Below are 25,596 nucleotides of genomic sequence, written 5' to 3'. Positions count from 1 at the left end.
AATAATTCCTGTGCACAACAATACCTGGTTGCGGGTCCCGCCCAGGACCTCCCCGCTAGAAAAATTAAAAAATGCAGAAATGGCCAACAATACATTTCTAAGAGTCCTAGACTCGAAGAAATGCTCCAACCAAGTCTCGGACACACCCAGCACACCCCACAGTGTCCGGTACGCAAAACGAAAAAAGACAAAATCGTCCTAAAAAAAATTCAGAAAATTTCAGAAAATGGTAAAAATTGGAAACATTACATTATATATTTAATTTTATATTAAAAAAGAAGTAAAGATAAACTGGGCTGAGTCGCTAGACCATAAACACGTGCAAAAAAACCTATTTTTTTAGTTTTTTGCCCTAAATCTCTCACTCTCTCAGTCGTCGTCTCCTCTCAATCTCTCATCTAAAGTTCTAACAGACGAAGTGACGAACCCTAAGCTAACCCTCGCCCCCTCTGAAGTCTGACCTCTCACGGTGGCGGTGGTGGCTACCCAGATCTCACCACCCTCCTTCATGGTTACAAGTAGTTGATTTCCAAGTAGGTTAGTGTGTGTGTGTGTGTGTGTATATATATATATATTCAGTTTTTCTCTTTTTTTATAAATTTCTCTCTTATCTTTCTTGCTCTCTCTCGTATTGGCATGATTATATACTGTGTTCAGGCAGAAAAGAGATTTCTTCGGTCGATCATTGGAACTTTCTTCGATAACGAGTATTCTGTTTGCTTTTGCTTTTCTTTTTTCTCCATCAGACAAGCCTTTATTTGAGATTTTTTTCATTCTTCTTCTTCTCTCTCTCTCTCTCTCTCTCTCTTTTTTTTTTTAATTTTATTTTTTCTCTGTTATGGTGATTTTAGTTCTTATAAAACCAAGTGATATTCAATACAACAATTGCTTGATTTGTGCAAAAATGTATGGTAGAAAATTTGATTATTTTAAATTCATTACAGTTTTCATTGTTTTGCAGCCAGGTAAAAATTGTTTTTGAAGTACAAGCTTATAATAAAAAAATCAAACAGTTAACGGTTCTCATAGAACGGTTCGGTTCCATACTATACGGTTTTGGTTCCGGTTCCGTTTTCATGGAACCGTCATGAACGGTTCCGGTCAGAACCGGAACCGTGTGCACTCCTAATATAAGTATACACAATTTAAAAATGTATGAAATGCAATGGACCCGTGACATAACCTCCGCGCACAACAATTCCGGTAACGGGTCCCACCTTAGACCTTCCGGCCTGTAAAACCAAAAAATGTCAAAATGGGAACCAATGCATTTCCAAGAGTTCTAAACTCATGGAAATGCTCCAACCACTCTCAAGACACATTCGGCACACTCCACAATGTTCGGCACGCAAAACAAGACAAAATAGAAATAAGTCCAAAAAATTAAAAATTCCCAAAAAATGAAAAATGGGAAAAATCAAGATCATTACACCCATTCTTCAAGTACTCCTCTGCCTTGGGTGAGTGTCCAGAAACAAACCATTTTGCTTCTACTAGAAATTCATTCCACAAAGTGGCCCACTACAAACATTCATATATATATATATATATATATATATATGTATTAATGTTCTGTTAGCTGATATATATTTCATGAACATACATAGTTGTTATATTCATTCAGATAGATGGAATATTAGCATATATTTGATCATCTATTAGCAAAAGGAGAAATTACTATGGGATTGCGCAAGATAGTTTAGGATATCAAATTCTCATCGAATTGAATATATATTTTTGGCCTTTTTCTATTTTTTATGACAATGACATCCATTTTCTATTAGAAAATCTTATGTTTGAGGCTTATACATCTGCATCGCTTTTGAATGCAGCGTGTGCAAAGTTAATGAATCAATCAAGAGAAAGGAAGACGCTGTTTTAGACACTGGAATAGACTCCAACCACATTGCAATGCCTTGTGAGTAATATCAGATTGTAGGGAAGTTATTATAATCACATTGGAATGGTGTGGATTTTGTTTCTCTGAGTGGGAAATGAGTGATGGTTATTATAACACTGGTATTGCTTGCTTCTTCTCTGGTCAACAACATTGCAATGTTGGTAAAAACTACTACAAATTGTAGTTTTTTCCTTTCACAATAAACTTTTAGATTTTTGTCTAATCCCCGCGAAAATAAAAGAAAATAAAAAATATATATTTGCTGATCTCTGTTTAGCCTTTCTCTTTAGTTTCTTTGTCATTTCAGAATCCTTATAGCGCAAAATAAAAGAAGATATCAGACTTACCAAACCCAAAAAGGAAAATAGAAACACCTGAGTTGAGAAAGAGAGTAGAAATGTTCCATGAAACTAATACTTATTTATAACTAACATTGACAAGCATAGATTGTTCAAATTAAGAGGCTAATAAGAAACAAAATAATATGCTAATCAATGAATGGTATAGGAAAGATAAATACTTGACAAACATAAGAATTTAAATATTGATTGGTAATATTTCTATTCAGTTGTATGTCTTTTTTATTTTGAAAGTGATGTATGAAATTATACCTATTGAGTTCATAAAATTACAATAATAAATTTAAATAAAAAGAAGAGAAATAAAGAGGATAAGAAGAGAATAGAAATTTACATAACGTGCAAAACGTGTCCCAAGTATTCATCCATGACCATGATCTTTACCTTTACTTGTGGCAATCAATTAAGACTACCCCCACAAGATAAAATTTTCAGTGTCTGCTTTCATAACAAGACCTTTGTTTCTTTAAGACAAAATTATTATCACCACTTGTTTCTCACATCGGACAAGACTTCTCTTCTGCTTTGATGTTTCAAACAAACCTAAATATCTACTGCATGTACACTTCTGGGCACTTTCGCTTAAGTTAGAATGGAGAGAGTGTTTGTGTGTTTGTGGAGTCAAGTCTTTGTAGTGCTGGTCAACGAGAGAAATGATTAGGAAACTTCTTCATTGGCCCAGCATTTATAGGCCCATTTCTAATGCAAGTCTTGGGTCTCCTCTGAGTCTGCTTCTGCAAATCTTGCATATCATTTTCCAAGTCAACTAGGAGTGTTTATGCTAAACTGGGCGTGAATAAACAAAAAACAAGAAGGGACGTCACAATTAAGTTAATTAACTTGTTTTAAACAATAGATTTGGATGTGGTTATTTTTAATTTTGTAACTTCAAATGGCTACTGCCTCCCTTTTTGCTTTCATTTTTCTCTCTCATCTACGGCTTATTTACTCAACTGGAGATGATATCAAAACCCTACCCATTTGCCCACAGTCCTTCCTATGCGGAAATCACAGGCCCATCAGCTTCCCTTTCACAAATACCAGGTACGGCCATTGCGGTATTGTGATAGATTGTGATCATCCAGTTCTAAAGGTCCAACTAGGAAGCCAACGCTGGTATCATGTTAAAGGCACAAGTGACAAATTCCTTGAAATTCATGATCCCCTGCTTGAAGATCACATATCTCACAAAAGATGTAATGACACGTTCAAGAATTTAACTCTTCCCGACTTTGCTTTCGTTTCCTTCACCTTCACCTTCTTACACAATCTCACCTTCTTCAAGTGCAACAATACTCCTCAAACAGAGTATGCTAGTTACAACAAATGCAAAGGCTACTCAATTTACTACAAATATTCAGATCATGAACCTCCACCTGCTAGTCTTCTCCATGAATGTTCAGCTATTCAGCTGCCACTAAAATTGTGGCCTCCTCCTCCTCCACACCCTGATGACCCATTTTCAATATTGACTGCAACTGTCCCTATTGAATTGCATATATCCCGTGATTGTCTTCATTGTCAAAGTAGAGGAGGCCAGTGCCAAAATATTGATCAAACCTTTCAATGTACTGTGAAGAAGAAAGGTATGAGCGTCTCTCTCTCTCTCTCTCTCTCTATATATATATATATATGCTACTGTTTCTGCATTAACTAATATTTCTGAATCAATTCAATGAAAACAACTCGCAATACGCACCAATTGGTTCCTTGCCTCGGCAGAACTTAATTGTTATTTATCATCTATGCTTAACTTAATGTTTCAAGATTATGCAAACTACACTATTTTGGCTTCATACTTAGATTACAAAGATCAATTTTTCTTTCATTTGGTTCGGTAGGTGCAATGAGTTCCTTCTATTTTTCTTCTTCTGTTGCTTTTATTTTGTAGGCCAGGAATGTAAGAAATTCATCCAGACGAAAGAATCTCATCTTCATCATCAACAATAATATTTTTTTAGCAGAGAACATACATTGTATGACTGAAAACATAGATCAAAAGATGAAACTCAATCAATCAAACAGATATTTTAATGCAATCAAGTGCCATCTATTTGACACTCAAATCATTATTCTTCCTTCTATTCTTTATTTATTTTCCACTTTAACGATATGATAATTGTGACATCATTAATATGGTTATGTATGACAGTGATTGCAGGAAAAAGAAAGTACACATTGACAATAACACTAGGATCATGTAATATACCTCCTTAATTAATTGATATTTGTAATAGATCATGCATGATTTATATAACTTGGTGAAGAAAGTTTCATTAGGTAATCCATTCACTAAACTAAAATCAGCATACCTATTATTGGTTTTGATTCTTTCGAAGAAAAACTATTTAATACAACTCTCTCTTTATATATAAGATTCATGCGCCAGTTGGCTTCACCTCATTTTATCGAACACAGGCGTTTCAGCATCTGTATGGTGGTAGCACTAATCCTACTCTGTTGCTTGAGGAGAAAATGCTCATTAGTTATATCCATGATCTTTCGGAAGAAGGAAAGAGAGAACCATCAACAGATTGAGATCTTTTTGAAGAACTACAGGTCCCTTGCCCCAAAAAGATACAGTTATTCAGATGTTAAGAAAATGACCAATTAATTCTTTTGCGTACAAACTTGGTAAAGGAGGATATGGAGGTGTATACAAGGGAAAGCTACAAAATGGACGTTTGGTGGCAGTGAAGGTTTTGACCGATTCAAAAGGTAATGGGGAAGAATTTACTAATGAGGTAGTATGCATTAGTAGGACTTCCCATGTTAATGTTGTCACCCTTCTAGGTTTTTGTTTTGAGGGCACCAAAAGAGCTCTCATCTATGAGTTCATGCCTAATGGATCTCTTGAGAAGTTCATATATGATGAAAGTTCCTCAATAAAACATCAATTAGGGTGGGAAACATTGTATCAAATTGCAGTTGGCATTGCTCGAGGATTAGAGTACTTACACCGGGGTTGCAACACAAGAATTTTGCACTTTGACATGAAGCCTTATAACATTCTTCTAGATGAAGACTTCTGCCCAAAGATCGCTGATTTCGGTCCTTCTAAACTATGCCCAAACAAAGACGGTATCATATCAATGTTGGGCGCAAGAGGGACGATTGGATATATTGCTCCAGAAGTAGTTTCAAGAAGCTTCGGAGGGATATCTCACAAGTCAAATGTCTATAGTTATGGAATGATGGTTTTAGAGATGGTTGGAGGGAGAAAGAATATTGATGTTGGAGTTGATCATACCAGTGAAATATATTTTCCACATTGGATATACAATCGTGTGGAATTGGATGAGGATTTGGGACTTCATGGAATTATGAATGAAGAGGAAAATGAAAGAGCCAAGAAGATGATAATAGTGGGTTTATGGTGCATACAAACTGACCCATCAAATCGGCCATCTATAAATAAGGTGATGGAAATGTTAGAAGGGAGCCTGGACTCCTTGCAAATCCCACCCAAGCCATTCTTGTCTTCTCCCCCAAGACCGCCTGCAGATTCTTCAACCATACAATTATTGTAATATTGTGCTTTAGTTATGTAATCTTAAGTGCATCATCATTTTCGATCTTACTTTGTATTGGTTTTCATCAAGTGATTTAATCAACTCAATCAAATAATTTGATTTCATTTGGCTCAATTGAATGGGAATCTTATGTCTCAAATAAGAAAAAGTAGTCTCATGTTCAATATTTTAAGTACTAGTGTTTTCCTTCATTTTCTCAACCATAAAGTGTAGCATTAAGAATTCATATGCTTTAAATTTTACCTTATCAGAAAAAACAAGAAATCTTTATAATATTTATAATCCTCGCAACAAAATATCACAGAGCAGTTAATTCAAGCATAGATGTTTTTGGGAGCTAAACATACTTCAGCAATGCAGTTGGTTGTGGAGAAAAGTTCTGCAACTCAGAGCTGTAGTTCGACCACTAATCGGCACTGAATAATTGGCTATCAGCAGGACCACCCGGTCTTTCTCACAGTCATTGATCCCAAAGCAACTTTAAGAGAATTTATTTTAGGCAAGTCTTTGTGCTTTCCACCTTACATCACTTCCCTAGTTCCTGAGCTTCAAACCATTCCACCACCCTCTATTGATCGCCCAGAGTCTGTGCTCCGGACCATATCCCTCATTCAATTGGGCTTCTTCGGTGTGGAGCTCCCCCATTATTCCCCGCCAATCTTTCATTCTCACAGTTTTTATCTCACAGTTTTTATTTGCCAATGTTGCTGAAAGTCATGACCACATTTTCATTCACTGCCCATACTCAGAAGTTCATTTGGCAAAAGATTCATAAAAATTGTGGATACCACACACTCCCATATTCATGGAATGACTTCCTTATATGGCATCATCCAATTAGAAACAAAAATTGAAAGCTAGAAGAGTTTTAACATGGAAGTGCTTACCTTGGCTGGCTGTGAATCATGTTTGGATGGAGAGAAACAACAGAATCTTCAGAAATAGCCGAGCTTTATGTATCATTTTTGGATGGAAAGAAACAACAGAATCTTCAGAAATAAATTAATCTGCTCATCCGTCCAAGATATGGCTTGCAATCGTGAACGGTGTTCGATTACCATTATTCTAAGTGAATTTGGGTAAATGCTCATACGCAGAAACTATTGAAAGGCTGTCCACAAGTTCCCACCTCTTGCGATATGTGATTGCTCAATCTAGGGAGGTAGATTACAATTTTTAATATATTGATAGAATTTAGGGACTTTAATACACAGCTACAGTCAGCTGCCATTTTAGAAATATATATGTTTTTTCAGTGTCATGAATTGCAATTTCAGTTTTGAACTTTTGACCATGGAATAAACTTGATTATTTTAATATGCTTGTTTATTAACTATTACATCGGTTTGTCGACTTCAGAGGCCGGCAACCAGCTTCTATGGATGCCATTTGCTTGGTAGTTAAGGCATTTCACCAACGGATCAGTGGCCTAACGGTATCAGTTTCTTATTTCTCAAGGGAGGTCAGGGTTCAAATCTCGAAAAACACATATGTGTGAGTATCAACTAGAAAAAAAAGTTAAGGGTTCGTTTGGATCGCGATAATGCTATATGTTATGGTTTGGTATGATATGAAAACAACCGTTTTGGTATTGGTATGTTTTTAGTAGAAATCGGAACCATGTTTGGTAACTGACCGGTTGTCAATTATACATCAACCTTTGCAATAGCACAAATCATTGTAAAATAGGGCTATTGGTCGGGTAAGTCCAACCACTGAGACTACTAGTTTATGGCAACTTAGGTGTCTAGAGTAATTTTTCTAATGATAAAGGGGTTATAGAGGATTTGTTGGATTGTTACTAAGATTATGAATTGAAAGGTGTATAAAACATTAATGCTAAGAAGTAAAGAGACAAAGACAATTAAAATGGGAACTAGGGAAGTGAATCCACTACCCATCAATAGGTATGCTAGGAAATGATTTACTTGGGGAAATATATATATATATATATATATATAACCATGGAATGCAACAACATAGCATTGATACATTATCTTCAAGAAATATATGAAAACAAGATACACGAATAACCTATCAAGACACTACATGTTTTGGTCACCTAAACTAGGATGCAACCTTAGACATGATCACCAAGCCATAGATTATCAAGCCCATATTCTCATAATAAAAGCACATGAAATAGTAATCAAGAAGAATCTATCAAAGGAAAGCCCTAAGCAATAGATTATCAACATTCCCAAATATCATGCCAATAAAATCACTTTCATGAACTCATCTCCATTGTCACTATGAAAATGTAGCAATATAGTTATGAGAGAAAAACAATCTAAGACAAGATATTTAACTCAAAATGACCATTTATAGATAATGAAATTCATTGCATCATATAAAGTGCTCTAGTTCATGGAAAAGTTACATATATACATTATACCCCAAATATAAATCAAAACATAGCAATGCTTACAAAATGGGCTTCATCACCTCCCTAGATAGGGATTAGTTACCCATAGGAGCAATGAAGGGAGAGGAAGAGATGAAGAAGAACTTCATTTTCACCCTCCAACAAGCTAGAACTCCAAACCCCTCAAGAATGCTACTTTTTCTCTCTAGAACTTAACCAAAAATATGAGATATCCCAAAATAATGAGCTTCCACTCTTTATATACACTCAAAACCAACTCCCTATACTCAAAATCCCGAGCTCCCCCCTCTGCATGAAGCTAGACCATACAAAAGAAGGATAAGGGGACCAAGATGCTGAAATTCAGGGGTAATTGAGCTGCCTACTGCAGATCGGCGGGCGCCCACGGTAGCTTGCAAAATCGACGAATGCACTGGCGTGTTTGGCGGGTGCCCGCGACGGCGCGGTGGGCACTCGCGGTGGCTCGCAGGCGCTGATCAAGGGCCCGCGGAAGTTGGCAGAGAGTGTGAGGGATTGGTGGGCGCCCGCGATGGCGTGGCGGGCGCCCACGGGGCCTTGCACCTGCACTTCCTCCAAGCTTATTTTTTATGCAAGCTTCTTTAGGCTGGAGCGAAGACACACTTCCACTATGAACACTAAGCCATGAACTTCACAAAAACGGCGACTGAAGAGGTTAGGTCCCGAAGATGACTCCCCGACACGGCGCACGTATTTCAATAGAAAGTTGTCAAAACCGCTTCTTTGATCATTCTTGGGAAAAATACCTGAAATCAGAAAGAAATATATAACTGAATTAAAATTGTACATTATCCTCTAATAATGGACTTAACTAATGCAAGAAAGGGTGCTTGAATATGTAATATTCGGCGCTTATCACACCCCCAAACTTACATTTTGCTAGTCCCTTAGCAAAACAAGCCAAAGAGCTTAATGCAAATGACGACCAATGAAATGCTAACACATGCATCAATCATGAAACAAAAATATCGACGAAGCTCAACTATGATTTGGTACACAGAAAATTTTGAAGATAGACATTAGGCATACTACCTTGCATATATGAAGCCTTAACACAAAATGACAAAACAAGTTCAACTCAAATGCATCAATCATCAAGGTCTATATAAACACTTCAATTGTCATCTCTTGAATAACTTGAACTCTAACTTCAGTGAAAGTGAGCCGGCTTCCTAATATGTGGCTTTTACCTTTTTTTCCAATCTCAAGAACACATTTTCACATCCTTAAATCTCCTTCTAAATGAGGTCTCCAAGGCATAACTTTATTAACTGAACAACTTTTGTTGCTTATTGACAATTTTATTGATCAACTCAAAAGATCACCTATTATGGTCGTGCAATGTCAAGAATCCATTAAGCTTTCTAACCAACCCACGTAGCAAGTGTTGGGCCAATAACTCCCAAGCCAAATAGCTTTAGGGCGCTAAGTGTAAAGACACTCCTAGGGCTTAATAACTTGAATTAGAAAGGCTACGAATTTCGACGAACTATCTTTATTTATTTTTGAACAACCGTGCAATGTCTAAGTTCTTTAAGCTTTCTAACCAACCCATGTAACAAGTGTTAGGCCAACAACTCCCAAGCCAGATAGCTTTAGGGGGCTAAATGTAGAAACACTCCTAGAGTTTAATAACTCGAGTTGGAAAGGTTACGAACTTCGACTGGTCATTGATTTTTTTTATTTTTATTTTTATTTTTATTTATTTTTATTTTTTATTTTTTAACTTATGCCAAGGATATCCATTCATTAGGGTCATTAATTTAGATCACTGAGTCCCGATCAGGGTTAATTTTGGGTTGCATACCTCACAATTAAGTTTCCAGTGTGCAAATGTGCAATGTAAAGCATAACAGAGTATGAAATCCGACGAAAATTTAATTGAAGTTTTTATACAAACCGATTATGAATCAACATGTTTAATTGGCTTCTATACACAAAGTATTAAGCACATGCTTCATCCTTCAAAAAGTTCCCTTTAAACAATATGATTTTATTAACTTACGAGCATAAAAAATGAGCAAAAATATCAAATGAGCAAAAATATCAAAACTGCAATAACATGCTCATGCACCGAAAATGTAATAGCATGCACGTGCACCCCCAAACTTGAATGTTACATTGTCCCCAATATGAGAAAACAGGGGACAAGCAAAGAGAGTGAACAAAGGGGGAAAGAAACAATAGTACCAAGTTGAGAGGATTGGAGTGGCGGTGCAAATATAGGCCAGCTCGTGAATTCCAGGAGCATGCCCCCAAACTTGGTTTCAAAAACCTGTCAAAAGATATCTATACAAGGCACGAATCATATAAATCCAAATTCAATGAAAATAACTGCAATTTATTCGACTAAAAACTATAAGCCATGCAAAGTAGCAAAAGTGATACAGTTATAAGTGCAAAAGAAAAACTGAAAAGCAAATGCCAAACGCGGCCCAAAATAAGTCTAAAAATTACTACTGAAAAGGGAAATAAAATGAAAAACATAAGTCACTCCACCATTGGAGTAGAGGAGGAAGCACCAGGTGGGCCAGGTGCACGGTCAATTAATGACTGGAGCATAGCCTGCAGAATCTCTTGATTCTCCTGTGTCTTCTGGACGGCACCCTCTATAGCATCAAAGCGCAAGGAAAAGGCACCGAGACGAGCATTTAAGGCGAGATAGTCGGCGTGAGTCATGACATCCGGCGGCAGGACAAAAGGGGCAGCTGGAGAAGCGGGGGCATCAGGAGCAGGAGGAGCAGGAGCCACAGGGGGGGTCGGAGCACCCCAATCCAACTCGTCACCAATGCGGGCCTGACGGGACGTCTGAAGCTGAGCTGTGCTAGACTTCCATACCCCAAGGTTGAAGTTCAACATATCTTTCTCTTTCTGCTCACCCTGGGGAGCTCAGAACCCCGCATTTTTGAGCAACCTTGTAATAAGGTATTGAAATGGGAATGCCCAGGTGGTGGTGGTGCGCGACCAAACCAAGATTAATTCATTATAGATTTTTAGCAATTGGTCCCAGACAAGCTGTGGGACACAAAACCAACACTCTATTTCAGCATAGTAGAGGGTTTTCAGAAAATCCCCTTTGGGCTCAGAATGGCCTGGCACGGGTAGGACGTTCTTGGCCAAGACCGAATCGAGAAACCATAGCCGGCATGGTAAAAAAGATTTATTGGTGCTTATGGTTCTATTTCTGGTGAATTGACCTGGACAAATTTCTCCCACAATGTCCACTAAGGTAAGCTGATCGGGACCTTCAACATAAAGGGCGAGGCCCGCCTACCGTTCAAGTTGAGGAGATGCCAGCTCAGAAGCGTCTCAAGATTATTAAGGGGTTTTCTCAATTGATGCTGGTTATGTTTGAGGCCGGTGCGGATCCAATGATAGCAGATGACTACATGGAGCAAGTTGAAACTCAATTGATTTCAATGGATATGATGGAGGATCATTTGAAGATCATCCTAGCTACTTATAAGTTTGCTAAGGATGCCAAATTATGGTGGAAGTCGGTTACGAGCTGGTATAAGGTGAAGTAGATGAGTTCGGATAAGTTCAAGGAATTGTTTTATGAAAAGTACTTTCCGCTTTCCAAAAGATGGGAGTTACAAGACCAGTTTCATAATCTTATTCAAGGGAGCATGTCAGTGGCGGAATATGAGAACAAGTTCACTTTACTTTCTCGCTTTGCTCCAGAAATGGTGAGAGATGAAGTTAACAAGACTCGGAAGTTTGTTTCTGGTCTTAATGATCGGATGAGGCCATTGATCACGGCACAGTTCGTTAAGGTTTTTTTCTGAAGCAGTGGAAAGGGCTTTGATGCTAGAGGCTGATAATAAAGAGAAGGATGCAAGAAGAGAGCAGTTGAAGCAAAAAAGGGGTATAGGGCCATCTTCAAAGGGATCTTCTTGGAAGAGGAACAAGAGTGGTTCATTTCAGTTTCAGGGGCAGCAGTCTGCACGATCTGCTCATACCACTCTGTTGCCAGCTGGGTCTGATAGGGGTGCAGTTGTTTGCTTTCAGTGCCAGCAGCCTGGACATTACAAGTCCAATTGTCCCATGAGATTGATTTCAGTTTCTTCAACTCCGAAGGCTTGTTATGGGTGTGGCCAACAGGGCCATTTGATTCGGGACTGTCCGAGTCAGGGAACAAGCACCACTAGTGGCAGAGGGTCACGGTAGAGGCCGTCACAATCGGCTACGGTTCAATCAGGTTTTAGACCACCGCCACCACCATAGCCTGCCTTGTCTTCTCAGGGTTCACGACCAGCTAGGAGGGATACTCCTACTATGTCGGCACAATAGTCTGGTGTTTAGATTAGTAGTTCACAGGCACAACCACCGCAGAGGCGTGTCTTTGCCCTTGTACCGACTGATGTATCTCCTGGATCTTATGTTCTCCGAGGTATATTTCCAGTGTTTGGTTCTTGGGCCCGTGTTTTGTTTGATTCTGGTGCATCTCATTCTTTCATTTCATCATCATTTGCACTTGCATCGAGGTTAGAGGTCAGTGTTATGGATCGGGCATTGTGTGTTGATACGCCAGTTGGAGTTTTAGTGTCTTTGAGCCGAGTCGTGAGGGACTGTTCCATTATGATAGCCGGGCGGACTTTTGTGTTTGACCTTATCCTCCTAGAGATGACTAGCTTTGATGTCATTCTCGGGATGGATTGGTTAGCTTCCTTTCATGCCACGATCGACTATTACTGAGGAACGGTTACAATTTGTACTCCCGAGGGAGACTGTTTCTTTTTTGTGGGAGATCGGAGTGATTCCCACATTTTATTGTTTTATGGAATTCATGGACGGAGTCGTGGTGATTACTTCTTGGCTAGCCTTATAGCCAAAGAAGATGATGTTGTGAAAGAGGATTATCTTTCAGTTGTTTGTGATTTTCTAGATGTGTTTCCGGAGGATTTGATAGAGTTGCCTCCACACCGAGAAGTGGAGTTCTCTATTGAGTTAATGCCAGGTACCATGTTGATTTCTATGGCACCGTATCATATGGCACCAGTTGAATTAGAAGAATTAAAGGCAGCTTGCTGATTTAAGGATGAAGGGTTTCATCCGACTGAGTGTGTCACCATAGGGCTCACCGATCTTATCTGCTAAGAAGAAAGATGGTTCTTTGAGGTTGTGCATTGATTACCGGAAGTTAAATCGTGCCACCATCTAGAATAAGTATCCTTTGCCAAGGATATATGATTTATTTGATCAGTTGAGGAGAGCCAGTTGTTTCTCGAAGATTAACTTGAGGTCTGGCTATTATCAGTTGCGGGTTAGGGATGAGGATATCCCGAAGATAGCATTCCGTACATGGTATGGACACTATAAGTTCCTTGTTATGCCTTTTGGCTTGACTAATGCGGCAGCGGCATTCATGGACTTAATGAACTGCGTCTTTCACGATTACTTGGACCAGTTTGTGGTAGTTTTCGTGGATGACATTCTTTTGTATTCACAGACTCAGGAGGAGCACGAGGTCCATTTAAGTATTGTTTTACAGATTTTGCGGGAGTATCAATTGTATGCCAAATATGAGAAATGTGAGTTTTGGCTACATGAGGTGAAGTTTTTGGGGCATGTTGTTTCAGAAGGTGGAGTGTCAGTGGATCCATCAAAGGTTGAAGTAGTTTTGAATTGGGAGCAACCCAAGAATGTTTTTGAGATTCGGAGTTTTCTTGGTTTAGCGGGTTACTACAGAAGATTTGTGAAGGATTTTTCTCGCTTGGCAGCGCCTATGACCCGTTTGACCCGGAAGGGGATTAAGTTTGCATGGAATGAAGCCTGTGAGTCATCCTTTCAGGAATTGAAGACAAGGTTGACTACGGCTCCAGTGATAGTGATACCTGAGCGTGGCTTGGGTTATGTGATCTATTGTGATGCTGCATGTGATGGTTTAGGGTGTGTGTTGATGCAGGATGGTAGAGTAGTGGCTTATGGGTCTCGGCAGTTGAAGACTCACGAGTACAACTATCCTACTCATGATCTGGAGTTGGCGGCAGTTGTGTTTGCTTTGAAGTGTTGGAGACACTACTTATATGGAGAGAGATTCGAGGTATACTCGGATCATAAGAGTCTCAAGTACCTTTTCTCCCAAAGGGACTTGAACAACAGGCAGAGACGATGGGTTAAGTACTTGGAAGACTATAATTTTGACTTACAGTATCATCCAGGCAAGGCAAATGTGGTAGCAGATGCCTTAAATCGGAAATCCCGTGGAACTTTGGCTAGTCTGGCTATTCGGAAATGGAAGATGCTTAAGGATTTGGCAGAGATGGGATTGTATTGTTTTGATGATGATGTTGATAGTGAGTGAGCATTCTTGTTTAGTCTTGTGGCTCAGCCTACTCTTGTTGTACGAGTGATTGAGTCATAAAGACAGGACCCAGATTTAGATGCCATTCACACTTTGATCTCCAGTGGTGAGACAGTGAAAGATTGGGCCTTGCATGCAGATGGGGGTCTACGGTTTAAGGGTTTGTTGGTAGTTTCCACAGGCTATCGTGAGGACGTCTTACGGGAGTTTCACACTTCCCGCTTTGCAGTTCATCGAGGTGGTACCAAGATGTATCACAATTTGAGACGTTAGTATTGGTGGAACGGGATGAAGAAAGATGTCGCACAGTTTGTGGCTAGATGCCTTACCTGTCAGTAGGTGAAGGCTGAGCATCAGAGACCAGCCGGTTTATTGCAACCATTGCCTGTAGCGCAGTGGAAATGGGAACATATCGCTATGGATTTTGTGACAGGTCTTCCAAGGTCACGGAGGGGCAATGAGGCCGTATGGGTCATCATTGACAGATTGACCAAGACGGCTCACTTTTTGCCTATTAAGGCAACAGATGATGCAGAGAAGCTTGGTGTTCTTTATGTGAAGGAGATTGTTAGGTTGCATGGAGTTCTAGTAACCATTGTTTCAGATAGGGATACTAAGTTCACTTCGAAGTTCTGGGAAGGACTTCAAGCAGCGTTTGGCTCAACGTTGCATCTGAGTACGGCATTCCATCCACAGACTGACGGTCAGTCAGAGCGTACTATACAGATTTTAGAGGATATGCTTCGGGCATGTGTGCTTGATTTGGGTGGTAGTTGGGAGGATCACCTTTCACTTATTTAGTTTGCCTACAACAACAGTTATCAGGCGAGCATTCAGATGGCTCCATTTGAGGTGTTGTATGGTAGACCTTGTAGGTCTCCTGTTTGTTGGACTGAGGTAGGTGAGACAGTCACCTTAGGACCTGACATTGTACTCGAGACTACCGAGAAAATTAAGCTGATAAGATGAAGGTTACTTATAGCTCAGAGTCGACAGAAGAGCTATGCAGATAAGCGGAGACGGCCGTTATCCTTTGTGGTGGGAGACCATGTTTTTCTGCGAGTTTTTCCATGGAAAGGATTGATGAGATTTGGGAAAAGTGGCAAGTTGTCGCCACGATTCATTGGACCATTTGAGATTTTGGACCGAGTAGGAGAGGTTGCCTATAGACTTGCTTTGCTGCCACAGTTGGATAGGGTCCACAATGTTTTCCATGTATCAATGTTACGGAAGTACGAGCCAGATTATCTCACATTTTGAGTTGGGTTGATATAGACATTGATGAGGATGCTTCCTACAAGGAAGGACCAGTTCAGATTCTTGACATACAACAGAAGGTGTTGAGGAACAAGATGATACCAATGGTGAAAGTTCTTTGGAGACACCACGGAGTCGAAGAAGCTACTTAGGAGCTTAAATAGGAGGTTCGCTCAAAGTACCCAGCGTTGTTTTCTTCCTCAGGTATGTCTTGATTTCGAGGACGAAATCTTTTTAAAGTTGGGGAGAATGTAAAGTTTTTGACTTTATCTATATGTGTAATTAGTAAACAATGACTTTTCCACTGTGGGGCCCACCTGTGATATAAGGGCCATTATAGACCCATTTATTTTTCAATCTACTCTCTCTTGGCCAGCTTTAGTCACTCTCTCTCGCTGCCTCTGTATTTTCTTTTTTCTTTTTCTTTTACAACTTCAAATCTTGATTTCTCTCTTAATTCTTGGTGGATTAAGGTGCCGTTTGAGGCAAAACGAAGCCCACTACGAGCTCTACGCATCCATATGAACAATTCCAGATTTGGTGCCATCCTTGGAGTTTGAAATTTAATACCCATTTTAAGGGTTTTGTGTAAATTTGAGGTAGGGACACCTTAATCCACTACCTTCTTGTTCCATTGTGAGTTATACTCCTTTGTTGTGCCAAGCATGCTTAATTAGAAGTTAATTGTATCAATAATTATTTTAAATGTTGTCTAGAGAAATTCATGTGTATGAATGTGAGTTGTTTTATGTGTAAAGCATGCTTAAATGTATTTTGTTGTATCTTAATGTGTTAATAATTACTTGGGAGATGTTGAACATGTTGAATGTTTAATTTTGTGGTGTAGAATTTTAAATGCCATGACAATGAATGTATGGAACATATATACATGCACATACCATTGGGTTTGCATGAAATGGGGGAAATTGTTCTTGAAATAAATATGGGGAATTTCAGGGAAGTGTTTTTGATGAAATGGTTTTATGTGAAACCCGGTCACTGCGGGGTTACCAACGGGCCGGAGGTTAATATAGCCTAGAGGGGACTAGGGAGTCGCCCTAGCGTGGTTGAGCTAGTTGGGCCTCATAAGGACGCCGCGGGGTTACCAAGGGTCAGGGACACTAGCCAATCCTCCTCTCGTGTCGTGGTGGGGCTACCAAAGGGTGGGCTATATTAACAGTTTAGAAACAATGTTTTAGATTATGAAAATGGGGAGCGACACTAGCATGCATTGCATCTTATTGCATTGCATTGGATATACTTGAGATTAAATCGTTATGCTGTATTATTTCCCGACATTATATGATCCCCATTTCCCATTGGCCTATGCTTTGTTTGGATTCACAAGGACACAAGATATGTGTCTTAAGTGTCACCTGCTGAGCTTTATGCTCACCCTACTATTTATATTATTTTTTTTCAGGTCTTGGAAATGAACTAGTGGACAACAATCCACCTCAAGCTTGAAAGTTGTTAGAAGGTTGTTTGCTATTTTATATTTTGACCATCCTATGTAAATTCATAGTTGTGGAAATGTAACTAAGTTAGTATTCATGGCCTTATAACTTAAGAAAGAATTTATCTTTTGTTTGATGTAAATGAAACTAATGGAATTATGGTATATATTTTCATGTAATTGTATCATATAACGTTGTAAGATAGGGACTTTAAATCTTAACCATGTGTTTTGGGACTGTAATTATGATAATTTAGATTAATTGGTGTGTGGATGTTCCACCATGAGAGGAACTATGTTGAGGTGTAATGAATGGATGAATGGGATGCTAGAGTATATTATGTGTTTTGTGTATTGGGACAGGTTGTTGAAAGACCATTTTTAGGGGAGGTTATGCTGAATTTTTTTAAAAAAATTTTTGGCAGCAACTTGGGTCGTTACAAATTTTGGTATCAGAGCACATGGTTCGAAAACCATTAGGACGACGGGTAGAGGCCTACATAGGATTGCGTGGGATGTTAATTTCATTGTGTATTTGACTATTTGCTACTTGTTTATTACTTGAACAAGCATGCTTAACTGCTTATGTGCTTACGTGCTTAAATGTCTATGGTAAATATGTCTTGCATGGTTTTGCATGCTAAGTGTCATTACGACATCATTTCACGTTGAGTCATCTATAGTGGACTTTAGTGTAATATCATTGAACCGTTTTCTCATTTTATAGCATGATGTCACGGCGTGAGGAACAAAGGGAAGTTGGCTCTAGGCCGACTAGGGGTGATGTTGGTGAGAGCTCCAGCTCCAATCCGGAGGAGCTAAATGATGAGGACACACTTCTTAGGGACTTGATTCCCCCGAGAGTTGTCCCTACAAGGAGGGATAATGTTGAAGCACTTGTAGAAGTGGGTGAAGGTTCTGTGGCACTAGAGTTGAATCGTTTATTGCAAAATGACGTGAGGGCAACGATTGCTGCTCAGTCGCGGTTGGCACCACAACTTACAATTCAAGTTGAGGAGACGCCAGCTCAGAAGCGTCTCGAGATTATTAAGCGTCTTTGGATTTGTCGAGAAAATTGCTGGAATGACCTTGCAAAAGTCCAAAAATTGCACCAAGACCTTAAAATGACTAAGAAAACCGCATGTGACTTTTGGAATGCAATTCGAGACAATTCTGTAAGAGGTCACATTTTGGCTAAACTTAGCGAATTCCTGGAATATTTGTGGAACGAGGCACTTGGAAGAAGAGAGCCCGAAAAATGGAAGAATTTCTATGAATGCTAAATTTATTGTCGATAGCTAGACGAACCAGGCATTGCATAGCGCACTAATCCTCGTAGATTGGGTCCGTCAATAGGACTTTCTCAACTTTTCAAAAAAGGATTATGCTATCGATGTAAGGCTTAAGCTGTTGGCCATAAACCTTGAAGAGAGATCCATTGGTAGGATCTTGGAGTTCGACTGCACCATGAGGAAAGATGGTAGTGATGAGATATAGACCATCCCACCGTGAACGGAGTTTGCCGGGAAAGAGTCGCAATCTAGAATTGAACAGCCAAACTTTTTGTCCAGGGGCAAAAGAATTTTTGACAATGTGCTTGTCATGAAAAACTTTAGTCTTTGCCTTATAGATTTTGGCACTTTCATACGCATCATTTTGAAGTTCCTCAAGTTCATTGAGTTGCAATTTACGAGTAGAGCCGGCTTGTTTGAGATCAAAGTTGAGCCTTTTTATGGCCCAATAAGCACGGTGCTCTAGTTCAATGGGGAGATGATACGCCTTGCCAAAGACAAGTCGATATGGCGACATGCCAATAGGTGTCTTATAAGATGTCCGGTAAGCCCAAAGCGCATTGTTTAGTCTTAATGACCAATCTTTGCGGTTCGGTCGAACTGTTTTTTCCAAGATATGCTTAATCTCCTGATTAGATACTTCCACTTGACCACTCGTTTGAGGATGGTAAGGTGAAACAACCTTGTGAAGGACAGAGTACTTGGAGATGACGGATTTAAGGTAACGATTTCGGAAATGAGTTCCACTGTCACTAATAATTGCTCGGGGCATACCAAAATGACTAAAAATGTTGGACTGAATGAAGTTGATCACTATTTTATGATCACTGGTTTTGGTAGCTTCGACTTCAACCCACTTGGAAATATAATCCACCGCTACAAGGATGTACTCATAGCCATAAGAAGATGGAAATGGTCCCATGAAGTCGATCCTCTACACATCAAAAATTTCTATGATTAAGATGTGAGTGAGGGGCATCATGTCCCTCTGAGACATGGATCCGAGGTGTTGACATCACTCACAAGATTTACAGAAATTATATGCATCCTGAAACAAGGATAACCAATAAAATCCGCTTTGAAGGACTTTGTCGGCAGTCTTTTTGGCACTGAAGTGTCCCCCACAAGCAAGAGTGTCGCAGAAATTTAGGACACTTGTAGCTTCATTGTCGGGAATGCATCTCTGGATGATTTGATCCGGGCAATATTTGAACAACTTCGGATCTTTCCAAAAGAAATGCTTAACTTGGGAGAAGAACCGGTCTTTTTCTTGTTTGGACCAATTGGATGGAATTTTGCCTATCGCTAGATAGTTGACAATATCCGCATACCAAGGGAGATTGGAATGGGAAATCTAAAAAAGTTGCTCATCCGGAAAGGAATCACGGACTGCAGCAAATTCAGAAGATTTTTCAATGAGTAAACTAGAGAGATGGTCTGCAACAACATTGTCGGTCCCTTTTTTGTCACGGATTTCAATGTCAAACTCTTGAAGTAAGAGTATCCATCGAATTAGGCGGGGTTTGGTCTCTTTTTTAGTGAGCAAATGCCGAAGAGCGGCATGATCCGAGAAGACAATAACCTTGGATCCAAGAAGATAGGAACGGAATTTTTCCAAGGCATACACCATAGCTAACAATTCTTTTTTAGTGGTGATGTAATTTAACTAAGCATCGAAGAGAATCTTGCTAGCATAATAGATGACGTATGGAAGTTTTTCCACACGTTGGCCTAAAACCGCACCTAATGCATAATCAGATGCATCACATATGATCTCAAATGGAAGAGACCAATTAGGCAGTTTCATGCTTGGGGCGGATTAGAGAAAAGTGCGTATTTTCACGAAAGCTTACATACAAGCTTCATCAAAATTGAATGGAACGTCCTTGGCAAGAAGATTACACAAGGGCCGAGAGATTTTTCTAAAATCTTTGATGAAGCGACGATAGAAACCGGCATGTCCAAGGAAGGAACGGATTTGACGGACCGAATTTGGAGGAAGGAGATTAGAGATTAACTCCACTTTGGCTTTGTCAACCTCAATTCCTCTTTTTGAAATGACATGTCCTAAAACAATGCCTTCTTGGACCATAAAGTGACTTTTCTCCCAACTTAGAATGAGATTTGTTTTCTTGCACCTTTGAAGTACAAGAGATAGATTTTGGAGACACGAGTTAAAGGAGGATCCAAAGATAAAGAAATCATCCATGAATACCTCTAAGAATTTTTCAACCATATCCGAAAATATGGACATCATGCATCTTTGGAACGTGGTCGGTGCGTTGCATAGCCCAAAAGGCATGCGTCTATAAGCAAAGGTTCCGAAGGGGCATGTGAATGTGGTATTCTCTTGATCTTGCGGATCAATTGCCACTTGGTTATAGCCAGAATAACCATCAAGGAAACAATAGAAGCTTTGGCCGGCTAACCTCTCTAGGATTTGATCAATGAATGGAAGTGGAAAATAATCCTTCCTAGTGGTAGAGTTAAGTTTCCGATAGTCAATGCGCACACGCCACCCGGTGGTGGTGCGTTATAGCACTAGCTCTCCCACGGAATTTTCAATGATGGTGAGGCCGAATTTCTTAGGAACAACTTGAGTGGGACTCACCCATTTGCTATCGGAGATAGGGTAGATGATTTCTGCATCCAATAACTTGATCACTTCTTTTATGACCACTTCCTTCATGTTGGGATTTAACCAGCGCTGCACCTCTCTAGAAGGTTTAACGTCCTCCTCTATATGGTTGTGATGCATGCAAATAGAAGGGTCGATTCCTTTCAAATCAGCCACTGCCCAGCCAATAGCTTCTTTGTGCTCTTGTAGCACCGCTAAAAGGCTAGTTTCTTGATCCTTTAAAAGGTCAGAAGCAATGATGACTGGAAGAGTTTGATTTGCACTAAGAAACACATACTTGAGGTGAGCCAGGAGCGGTTTTAGTTCAAGTTGTGGAGGAGACTCCAAGGAAGGGACCGGAGGAGTAGAAGAATGTTGAGGAAGCGGTTCTTTTGGAATTTTTCAAGGAGGAGTATCCATGACAGCATTAATGTTAAGCAAGGAATTTACTTCTTGGATTGATTGGTCAATATCAAAGTTTGAGAAGTCGAAATGAGACATGCAAGTTTCCAAAGGATCTTTGCTTAGAATGAAGGGGAGAGATTCTTCGACCACTTCATCTACCACATCGATAAGGAAACAATCATCCTCATCGGAAGGAATGTTGAGTTGCATAGAAGATGTGGAGTTTGACTTACATATTTCCAAAGGCGATATCCATCACCCCGGTTCGGCAATTAATTGAAGCATTAGCCATAGCTAAAAATGGCCTACTGAGGATCACGAGAATATACTTCTTTGGGTATTGGACCGGTTCCGTGTCAAGAACCACGAAGTCTACCAGAAAGTAGAATTTGTCCACTTTGATAATGACATCCTCAAGAATACCTCGTGGGTGCTTGGCTGATCTATCAGCAAGCTGCGAGACCACGGAGGTTGGCTTTAGATCTCCTAACCCAAGCTGTAAGTAAACTGAATATGGAATCAAATTTACACTAGCTCCTAAGTCAAGGAGGGCCCTTTCTATCTTGTTATCGCCAATGACACACGAGATAGTTGGAGGGCCTGGATCCTTATACTTTGGAGGAGCACTATGTTGAATGATTGCATTCACATTTTTAGTTAATCTCACCTTCTTTGGCAAATGATTTTTGGAAGTGCGCTTTTGAGTGCACAAATCCTTGAGAAATTTTGCATAGGGAGGGATTTGCTTTATAGCATCCAAGAGAGGCAAGTTGATCTTCACTTGCTTGAAAACTTCCCACATGTCTTGAATTTTACAATTCTTGTTCCCAATATGTGTTGACTCTTGGAGATGTTGAGGAAATGGAGCTTTAGGCTCATAAGAAGTTTCCACATTTGGGGTGACAAGTTTGGGATTTTCATGAGTAGGATTTGGATTAGAAGAGCTGGGACTTGGATTTAGATTTTTGAAGGAGAATTTTTCTCATCCTTGTTTCCATCAACCTTGTTGTTAACAACACGACCACTCATAAGGGTGGTGATTGCTTGGACTTGTTCATGAATTTGCCCGCTCGGAGGAGGGGTTTCGTCAATCACATGCATCCCTCTAGGATTTTCAAATAGTTGAGCTGGAAGCTTACCCTTGTCTTTTTAGAGCAATTGATTCATGGAGTTAGCTATTTGGCCCACTTGATTCTCAAGCTTAGCTATGGATTGAGTATGAGAATGAACCATTTGGAGAGTGGGTTGCAAAGATGCCAAGAGTTGCTTATTGTAATCCATCATTTGCTTATTCAATGATTCCATCATTTGCTTATTCAATGATTCCATCATTTGCTTGTTTGCAGCCACGATCTTATCAGTTGGGAACATATGGGGTTGATTGGAGACATTTGGATTATATGGAGAACGGTAGCTTGAGGAGGCTTGACATTGCCTATTTTGAAATTGAGAAGAGGGCTGATTTTGTTGTCCTTGATTTTGAAAATTTGAATTTTGTGGGGCTTGTTGCCTCCACGAGAAATTTGGATGATCTCTCCATCCAGGATTGTAAGTATTGGAACATGGATTATTTTTAGGCCTTGAGAACATTGCATTTGCTTGCTCTTGATTGGAATTAGGAAATTGTTCCGGTGTGGGATAATCTTTTGAGAGATGGAATGGATTAGTACATAATGCACAAACCCCACTTGCCGAATTTTGAGACAAAGAGGGGGAGAGATGTGGTGCCATCAATTGATAGAATTTATGAGCTATGGCATCCACCTGGGAGGATTCCTCCCTCAGTGTTTTTGGTTGACAAGGGTTGGTGTTCTTTGTATTGGTTGAGGTTGGACCACTACGGGAGTTATGCTGCAATGATTTTTCACTTAAATTTTCAAGTTAGGTCCATGCCTCATCCGCACTTTTAGACATGAACATCCCTCCACAAGATGAGTCAACCATGAACCTATGTAGGTTGGTTAACCCAGCATAGAAGGCTTGCACCAATTGCCATTTTGGAATTAAGTGGTGCGGATATTTCCTTAAGAGGTCTTGAAATCGCTCCCAAGTCTCATGGAGTTGTTCCCCCTCGCTTTGTGAAAAACTAAGAATGGAACGCCTCATTAAATTAGTTTTACTCACTGGATAATATTTCTTTAAGAATTCTTGCTGCAGTTGAGCCCATGTGGTGATGGAATTAGCAGCAAAGGAGTTCAACCAATATTTTGCCCATTCTTTTAATGAGAATGGGAAGAGATGCAATTGGAGAGCATTATCAGGAAAACCCCTTAGCTTGATGGTAGAGCATATTTCAAGGAATTCATCAAGGTGCTTATAAGGGTCCTCATTTTCAAAGCCATGAAAAGATGGAAGCATTTGGATGGTGCTAGATTTAATTTCATATTGAGCGGCCTCAATATTTGTCATCACTACGCAAGAGGGAGAAGCATAAGTGGTAGGGATGAAGTGGTCCCTAAGAGTCATGGGAACCACATTTTGAATTTCGACCCTATCATTTTTAATCCCCTCATTTCCGACATTTCCTACATTTTCATCCATTGTGTTAAATTCAGTTTCAAGCTCTCTTATATGAGAAGATTACCTAAGGGTTCGTCTAAGAGTTCTTTCAAGAGAATTTATATCAACTGGCGATTCTAGAGTTGGTAGGGAGAGTGATCTACGGCCAAACATCAACAACACACCCCACAATCAATACAATAAATCATCACCATCAACTCCACATACGATGTTCCCTTTCTCCTCAATTATTAAGATAGAAATTAAATGGCCACAACAAGGACCGATGCTTTGCAATTAAAAATAAACAAGCAAATAGCCTCAACAAGGGCTTCACAACTTAACTATCACCAAATTTACACATACACAATATTAACAATTTTGAAACTAAAAGGCCAAGAGACTTACCTGGAGTCCTCTAGACTTACAAATTTGCTAGCGTTCCCTCGGCAAGCATCAAGTCCCTAGAATCTCACAAACAACTTTCAACATCAAGATGGTCAAAACCGCACAAGAAATATTCACAAATCACAATATTGACAATCAAACCAAAATTAACCCTAGAACTTCGGTTGTTAAACCATGTGCAAGTCCCAGGTAACGGCGCCAAAAATTGATCGGTTGTCATTTATACATCAACCTTTGCAATAGCACAAATCATTGTAAAATAGGACTATTGGTCGGGTAAGTCGAACCACTGGGACTGCTAGTTTATGGCAACTTAGGTGTCTAGAGTCATTTTTAGAATGATAAAGGGGTTATAGGGGATTTGTTAGATTGTCACTAAGATTATGAGTTGAAAGGTGCATAAAATATTAATGCTAAGAGGCAAAGAGGCAAAGACAATTAAAATGGGAACTAGGGAAGTGAATCCACTACCCATCAATAAGTATGCTAGGAAATGATTTACTTGGGGAAATATATATATATATAACTATGGAATGCAACAACATAGCACTGATACATTATCTTCAAGAAATATATGAAAACAAGATACAAGAATAACTTATCAAGGCACTACAAGTTTTGGTCACCTAAACTAGGATGCAACCTTAGACATGATCACCAAGCTATAGATTATCAAGCCCATATTCTCATAATAAAAGCACATGAAATAGAAATCAAGAAGAATCTATCAAAGGAAAGCCCTAAACAATAGATTATCAACATTCCTAAATATCATGCCAATAAAATCACTTCCATGAACTCATCTCCATTGTCACTATGAAAATGTAGCAATATAGTCATGAGAGAAAAACAATCTAAGACAAGATATTTAACTCAAAATGACCATTTATAGATAATGAAATTCATTACGTCATATGAAGTGCTCTAGTTCATGGAAAAGTTACATATATACATTATACCCTAAAAATAAATCAAAACATAGCAATGCTTACAAAATAGGGCTTCATCACCTCCCTAGATAGGGATTAGTTACCTATAGAAGCAATGAAGGGAGAGAAAGAGATAAAGAAGAACTCCATTTTCACCCTCCAACAAGCTAGAACTCCAAACCCTTCAAGAATGCTACTTTCTCTCTCTAGAACTTAACCAAAAATATGAG

At 39.4% G+C, this 25,596-nt stretch overlaps 2 protein-coding genes across 2 annotated transcripts; both read left to right on the top strand.

Annotated features, from left to right (window-relative positions):
• The first annotated feature begins 3,151 nt into the window (after nucleotides 1-3,151).
• LOC132296424 (PR5-like receptor kinase) lies at nucleotides 3,152-5,851 on the top strand. Its single transcript, XM_059794628.1, has 3 exons — nucleotides 3,152-3,845; nucleotides 4,151-4,159; nucleotides 4,870-5,851. The coding sequence occupies exons 1-3, from the start codon at nucleotides 3,152-3,154 to the stop codon at nucleotides 5,787-5,789; spliced, it is 1,623 nt and encodes a 540-aa protein (XP_059650611.1). The 3' UTR covers nucleotides 5,790-5,851.
• Nucleotides 5,852-11,673: 5,822 nt separating this feature from the next.
• On the top strand, nucleotides 11,674-12,366 carry LOC132296423 (replication protein A 70 kDa DNA-binding subunit C-like). The gene is made up of 2 exons (XM_059794626.1): nucleotides 11,674-11,707; nucleotides 11,990-12,366. Exons 1-2 carry the CDS (start codon nucleotides 11,674-11,676, stop codon nucleotides 12,364-12,366), a joined length of 411 nt encoding a protein of 136 aa, XP_059650609.1.
• The last annotated feature ends 13,230 nt before the right edge of the window (nucleotides 12,367-25,596 follow it).

The sequence above is a fragment of the Cornus florida genome, unplaced genomic scaffold, assembly GCF_030987335.1.
Source record: "Cornus florida cultivar Cherokee Brave unplaced genomic scaffold, ASM3098733v1 CherokeeBrave_3.0.0_Hap2_Chr02, whole genome shotgun sequence".
In the NCBI taxonomy this organism is placed as follows: Eukaryota; Viridiplantae; Streptophyta; class Magnoliopsida; order Cornales; family Cornaceae; genus Cornus; species Cornus florida.
The sequence above is the reverse complement of the archived record's forward strand: the minus strand, read 5'-3'. Positions and strand labels throughout refer to the sequence as shown.

What these genes read in the sequence shown, in the direction of transcription:
- LOC132296424 (XM_059794628.1), top strand. Translation starts at nt 3,152, where the DNA reads ATGGCTACTGCCTCCCTTTTTGCTTTCATTTTTCTCTCTCATCTACGG.
- LOC132296423 (XM_059794626.1), top strand. Translation starts at nt 11,674, where the DNA reads ATGCCAAATTATGGTGGAAGTCGGTTACGAGCTG. An exon ending in TGGAAGTCGGTTACGAGCTG is followed by an intron (nt 11,708 to 11,989) that starts GTATAAGGTGAA and finishes TTTCTGAAGCAG; the next exon opens with TGGAAAGGGCTTTGATGCTA.